Source organism: Larimichthys crocea, chromosome III, assembly GCF_000972845.2.
Source record: "Larimichthys crocea isolate SSNF chromosome III, L_crocea_2.0, whole genome shotgun sequence".
Taxonomy (NCBI): Eukaryota; Metazoa; Chordata; class Actinopteri; family Sciaenidae; genus Larimichthys; species Larimichthys crocea.
The window spans coordinates 212,849-219,673 of record NC_040013.1 but is presented as its reverse complement, the minus strand read 5'-3'; the positions used below and the strand labels follow the sequence as shown (position 1 = coordinate 219,673).

At 44.9% G+C, this 6,825-nt stretch overlaps 1 protein-coding gene across 1 annotated transcript; it reads right to left on the bottom strand.

The window, feature by feature from the left end:
* Positions 1-578: 578 nt before the first annotated feature.
* On the bottom strand, positions 579-6,737 carry isl1a (ISL LIM homeobox 1a). Its single transcript, XM_027278360.1, has 6 exons — positions 6,503-6,737; positions 5,915-6,104; positions 4,758-5,017; positions 3,390-3,676; positions 2,685-2,852; positions 579-1,391 (listed from the first exon to the last, which is right to left on the bottom strand). The coding sequence occupies exons 1-6, from the start codon at positions 6,735-6,737 to the stop codon at positions 1,275-1,277; spliced, it is 1,257 nt and encodes a 418-aa protein (XP_027134161.1). The 3' UTR covers positions 579-1,274.
* Positions 6,738-6,825: the final 88 nt, after the last annotated feature.

The window sequence follows — 6,825 nt, the reverse complement described above, 5'->3', positions numbered from 1 at the left end:
AAAACAATGTAAATCCCAGCAAACACACATTATTCTGTAAACACTCCATGTGTGTTTAATATTTCTATCTAACTCTGAAGCCACAGCACCAGAAATATCTGAAGCCATTTCAGATTTTTCTTAAAACATTATTAACACATTATTAACACATTATTGCTCGAGTCTCCATCGGCTAAAACACTGCAGTGGAGATGACGACATTTGCTTCAAAACATTTCTGTAAACGGGTTTTAAAAATCATCTCATTTGAAGAAAACTAAAATTTTAGGAGTCAGACCGTTTTTGTTCGGATAGAGACGAGTTTGTTCCAAAGCAGGTCGACAGCCTATAGGTAAACTGAGACAGCATCTGCACCAACATGACACCCAATTAAGCACAGGATATCCACCAAGCCATTTAATAGATCTGACGTTCATGTGTGAATATTCACAAAGAGGAAAAAAAAAACTCTTCCTCTTCCTACTTTGTAAAAAAAACATGAAACATTAAATTGTCATAGAAAATCCACAGACCAAACTCATATATATTTTTTTGTTTCTTTTTACTTCAGTTAAGAAAGTTACACAAAAGGTGGCAAATTTGTCGACAATAAATAATAAATATTTTTTGTTGCACGGGAACAAACGAAAAATTTTCTTCCAGAGCTAACGGTATTTTTTTAACTTATTATTAATTATACACATCTTTGGGAAAGAAAAAAAAATATTCTCGGACGGACACTAACTCACACAAATGTCCCACGAAGCTTGTGGCAAAATAGAGGTATACCTTGTTGCAAATGCTTTAGTACTTGGGTCATGAAGGAAATCGTGTAATTAAATGAAGAAAAGCGGTGCTGTTCCCCTCCAAATGGTCTATTATATGATGAGGTGCATGTATCGAATTAAAAAAAAATCACCAGTCATCGTTTTCTATTCAAAGTAGCGCACAGCATTTCGCAAGTACAGGATTCAGATTTCTGTCCCACTCGGAGGTCCGTTTATCGGTGGAGTCAGGTTCATGTCTTCTCGTTTTGGCAACTGTAACCAGGCGTGAACGTGCAGCACCGGCCATGATGACGCATCCGTCTGTCTCTTCTGGATGGACATTAGAATGGGTGGCTGTGGTAAAATCCCATGATTGTCTTCACAGTGTCAAAATACAACCAGGGGGGTTGTTTGGTGCAGTCGGGTGGGGTAGAGGAGGGAGGAGGCGGGCGGGGATGGGATGAACAGGGGAGGGGGAGCTGTGTGTCCAGTTCAGTCCGTTAGTGCGGCGGCGGTGGCGGCGTCCGCTCAGGCCTCGATGGGGCTGGATACCATGCTGTTCGGCGTGTCTGGAAGCTGAGACGACATGGACGCTACCTCGCTGCCCGTCGAGTTCGAACCCGGTCCTCCCTCCGAGAAACTGACCTACGGGACACATCAAGCAGCGGTCAGAAACATCTGTACACAGCCGGCGGGATGGATGCACAGAGTGAAAGCTGGCTGAAAACGCCCTGTGGGGATAAACGTCCATTTACAAAGAGGCTTTCTTTACATTGTTGCACAGAGGGACAGCTCCATCAGTTCACGGGTGCATGTGCCAGTGAAGATGAGCTTACAGAGACCTGAAACTTCGCTGTCTGAGAGAACACCACGCCTGTCATCGGTGTCAGAGATAGACTGAGATTGTTATTAATTGTAGATTAAGATAGATTATTTGATCAGCAGTGGATTAAAGCCTCTGCTTGATAATTATAGTAAATAAAACACGCCGACTGGACTCCTGAATATGAAGCCAAGCCGCGCGCAAAGTTCAGTCTGATTTCTACTCCACATCTGAACCCTGATGAAATATTCCCCCAATATTTCAGTTCATAGCTGAGACTATTTTACTTGTCCAAACACAGCTCAGCTTTCCCGCAGACAATGAGCGGATGAATTGCGTGTCACTTTCCACTTCTTGTCACGCTAATAATCCACTTATGTGGCCAATAAACACGTGGCGTTGGTTCTGTGTCCGCCACGAGCCTCCGCGAGGAGATTTTCAGGATGCTGTCAGTGTGCCACACTCAAGAAGAAAGAATTCAAGAAGAACCGAACAATTCTTCAACGCTTTACAAGTTGCTCCAGTGTGTGTGTGTGTGTGTGTGTGTGTGTGTGTGTGTGTGTGTCCTGGTCAAACGATCAGCTCATTTATATAAGAATGAGAACTGAACTGAAAAATCAGTGACGCCGTTGGATGAGATGACTGACACCAGCAGGCCTCGTCCAGTGTGTTGAATATGAGGTCCTGCAGACAAGCTGCGATTACAATGAGCTGCTGGTCGTGCGTTCTTCTGCTCATACTCCAATAAATTCAAGAAATAAAGTTTTAATTTTAAACCATGTTGGAAAACTAAGAAAACATCCGGAACCAACACGAAACCTGCCAGTCATGAAACAGACGTGATGACGTGCATCTTAATGTCCACTGAAACCTTCTGAATGTGAATACGAACGATCCAAAGACACGAAGAAAACACGTCAAATATTATTTAATATAATTGTATAAATGTTGTTGTCTATTGACCTTTTTAAATAGAACACATCTGTAAAATAATCTAATCTAAACAATAATGGCTATTTTATAGGTCAAATATTCCAAATGGAAATTAATCTGTAATAAAAACTAATAAAAAATACATTTAATAGAGAGCATAAAAATAAAAATAAAGCACACACCAGTTGTTGGAAGGCCGGCTGGTCGATGTCGCTCTGCAAGGCGAAGTCGCTGAGAACCTTCCAGGGCGGCTGGTAGCTCTGCACCTCCACCGGGTTGGCCTGGATGCCGCCGTCGTGCCTCTCCGGACTGGCTGCCACCATCGGGGTCCCCGTCATTCCCTGGATGTTCTGCAAGAGGACGTCTCGTGGTCAAAACCCAGTACACACATCTTTCACTGTGGGTGATTACAGATGATAGGGTGTGGGTGGCTGTGTGTGTGTGTGTGTGTGTGTACGCGCGCGCGCGCGCGTGTGTGTGTGTGCTGGAGGGAAGAGGATGGCATCTGAAATGAATCCACCAGACAATCAGCAGAACAATCAATAAACAAGCAAAGAAAATAAACACACACACACACCCCCCCAAAGCCCTTAAAACAGCTCGAGGCCTTCATCATCCGTCAGTTTATGCACACATCCAGCATCATAACCCATGGCACACACTGCTCCTGTGCGCTCTGACACAAGGTGTGATTTTAAACCTGACTTTACTGAAAGCTTTTTAAATAGAGGCCACCTTGAATTCAGGCGACTCAGGGGTTAAACATCTTAATTAATAATGCAAGACAGAGTTGCAACAGTTGGGGTCTGTGTGTCGCCAAAGTGTCCTAACGAGTCCATTTACGCGCATTTCAGTCTCAAAGGTCTGAAGAGGCTCCGTCCTCTTACCGTCTTGTCATTAGGCTGCTGCTGTTGCAGCTGCTTCATCAGCAGGCTCCTCTTTTTGTCCTTGCATCGCTTGTTCTGGAACCAGACCCGGATCACCCTCGGACTGAGGCCGGTCATCTCCACCAGCTGCTCCTTCATTAGGGCGTCGGGTCTCGGGTTGGCGTTGTAGCAGGTCCGCAGCGTGTGCAGCTGCTTTTCGTTTAGCACCGTCCGGACACGGGTGGTCTTCTCCGGCTGTTTGTGGACGTGAGGCCGCAGCGCGGGCTGCCGGGCCGAGATTGGTTCTGCTGTTGAGAAAAGGACAAGGCAGAGAAGGCAAAGAAAATCTGTGAATGTGTCCTGCAGAGGCTCCACAAGATGAGAAGTGATGTGGACGGAGAAGAGAGGCCCAAAGAGTTTTACTCAAGTCCGCCAACAATGAATGCTCCTGCAGTACACGATGCACAACTTTATCAGTCATGACTTTGTGTTGATCATCCTGATAGTCACTTATTAATTATTATTAAAGACAAATCTCTGTAGACATTGAAGGCCGCTGGGGAGCAGACCGGGCGGTTTGCGTAAAAGCAGATGTGTTACAATGTTACATTGTGTTTAAAATAGTTCTGAGGTGAACTGCCTCCACATACAGCCATTCTTTGTGCTCTCATCATGTCTAGGCTTCACTCCATACATCATATTAGGTTTAAATGTTGCAGAACAGCGCAGCTCTGATTGACTCATCTGATCCAAGGTCAAAACAAATAATAAAAAACCACCAGGGCACAATGGAGGCTGGTCTCTGTCAGAGAAAACCTCCAGCCCATTCCAGACATGCAGAAACACTGCACAGCATTTCCAGTTAAGACCATCTCGGACCCACAGCCTCCTCCAGCAGTGATAACCTGGTGTATTTCTGACAGCAGCGCCACACTGTATCTAATCTACTCGAGCCTGGCCTGACTGCGCAGTGGTATGCAGAAAGGAAAAGAGTAAAGTCAGTGAGTGAAGCACAAACCAGCACCAGTCCAACACCAAAAAACAACAAAAAAAAAAAAACATGCAGTTGAGTGAACGCAAATGAGCTCCTCTTGTTAGTCATGGCACCAGTTAGAATCTAGATCAGAACTGTCCCTGGATCAGACTGACATTACACTCAGACTGTGTACAACACGGAACCGCCATACAACTGTGACAACAAGACGTGCTGTTGACTGAATATCAACCAAGAGAGTCAACAGTGAGTTGTTTCGAGCAGCACCTGAACAGAGTCCATTCAACAGAGAGCTCCGGGAAGTTCGGAAAAAGACAAAAAAAGTCAGAGCCAAACACGCCGAGCAACAGTCAGTAGAGTCCTCAAGGCCTGCCTCCCACTCCCCGGGACTTTACCTGCCATCTGCAGCGGTCTGGCGGGGTGAAGCGGGCTAAGCGGGTCTCCTGGGCCCAAACTGGCCCGTTCTACCACGTCGTGATCCGCCCGGCAAAAGAGGCCGTCCTCCCGCAGAGCGAACTCGTCCCCCGGGATGAGCTGCCGGCTGCAGGCCACGCAGCGGAAACACTCGATGTGGTAGACCTTGGAGCGGGCCCTCATCACAAAGTCGTTCTTGCTGAAGCCGATGTTGCATTTAGCGCATTTAATCCCGTATAACCTGCGGGCCACACACACACACACACACACACACACACGGTCCGATCAGTTTGACTGCAGGCAGCTCAGCCACAGTATGACTGAATAACACCATCGATAATCAGTGATGATAATAATAATAATAATAATAATAATAATAATAATAATAATAATAATAATAATAATAATATTAATAATAATATTAACAATCTGACAAAATGTTGATTTTTTTAAAGAAGCTATCAATTTTCATACATGATTTATAATAATTATAAAATGATTTCTGGCAGTGTCAGGCTGTTTGCATTGTTATTATTGGTGGTAGTTTTGTTTTAGCAGTAGTAGTGCGTTCTGACCATGATATACATATGATATAATTTAATTCGACTGAACTTTGTTTTGTTTTTTTTCTTTTATGTTTTTTTTTATCTACAGTGTAATTTATTCTATTTTATTCTATTTTTCTGTACAGACTGGAGGCCTGTTCAGTGTGCTGTGGAAAGCAGTGAATCATTTTGTACCATAAAGAAGCTCATGTCAGGATGATTTTTCTTTAATAATTCCACAGGTCCATGTGTCACAGAGCAGGGCGCACAGAGCTGCAGTCTGATCGGAATCATTGGTGAATGAATGTGTTGGCCTGATGTTGTTTCAGGCTTTTTCAAACGGATCTGACAGGCAGACTTTTGTTGAGGATGCGCTGCCTGGTCTACAAGTTGGAGCAGTAAAGATGGTTCATAATATTTAGAACACCGAACCTGAGGACAGGCTCCATGTGTCTGAAAGTAGTCCGAATATTCTCAACCTGATACTGCCAAATATAAAATATCAATAATTCCAATCGCCGTGCAGCTCCAGCTCCTGTTTTGTATCTCAAAGTGGGGGTCGTCCCGTCCCGTCCCGTGCCCGGTCCTCCTACCTGATGTAATCCCGTTTACAGTATGTCTTTCCGTCCCTGACGAAGCACGTGCAGGACTCGTCCAAGTACTGGCTGCACTCGGCACATTTGAGACAAGCGGCGTGCCACTCCAGGTCCGGGGAGACCCGCAGGATGTACTGGTCGTGGATCTGGTTCCCGCAGCCCACGCACAGAGACACCAGCCGCTTCTCTGGAAAGAGCAGCAGCATGAGCAGGACACATCACACACACCGTTCACACAAGTGTCCGCTGACACTCATGTCTATACCACACGGCCTAATATAAATAATATAATATAATAAATATAATATAATAAATAATATAATAAATATAATATAATATAATAATAATAATAATATAATAATAATAATAATAAATAATATAATAATATAAATGTGATATTATTTTAGTTTTTTTAACAGCTAAATTAATTCTCTCCATGACACTTGTATAAAATTCAGTATTTTATGACTTCACCAGGCCAGAAAACATGTCCTGTCTGCAGGATCACCACACAACTCATTCAGCTCTCAAGTTGGAGGAATTTAGTTCCACAATCGCACCCCGAAACCCGAACAACTTTCTTACTTTTCGGCGGATCCCCATGCTCCCATGTCCACAAAGAAGGCGATGTTAGGTCCACTGTCACAGCGGGCTGCGGCACTGGAAGCCTGGATGTGTCCTCCGCTGCCGGGGCTTGCCGGGCCAGGGGCTGTGCTGTCCGGCTCGGAGAGGGAGTGTGTGTATGTGTTGTTGCCGGTGTGTGTGGAGCTCTGATCCTGAACAAGCGGCGGGGCTGACGTAGGACAGCAGTAGTCTGCATGAGCAGCTGATTGGCTCGCAGACCCTGACCGGCACTAACCACACACACACACACACACACACACACACACCACACACAATATATATAT

Excerpts from the sequence above, each read along its gene's own strand:
- isl1a (XM_027278360.1), bottom strand. The coding sequence starts at position 6,737 with ATGCAGACTACTGCTGTCCTACGTCAGCCCCGCCGCTTGTTCAGGATC. Across the intron at positions 5,018-5,914 it reads TGTAAACGGGATTACATCAG|GTTATACGGGATTAAATGCG; the intron begins GTAGGAGGACCG and ends TGTGGCCCGCAG. Across the intron at positions 3,677-4,757 it reads CAGACCGCTGCAGATGGCAG|CAGAACCAATCTCGGCCCGG; the intron begins GTAAAGTCCCGG and ends TTTTCTCAACAG.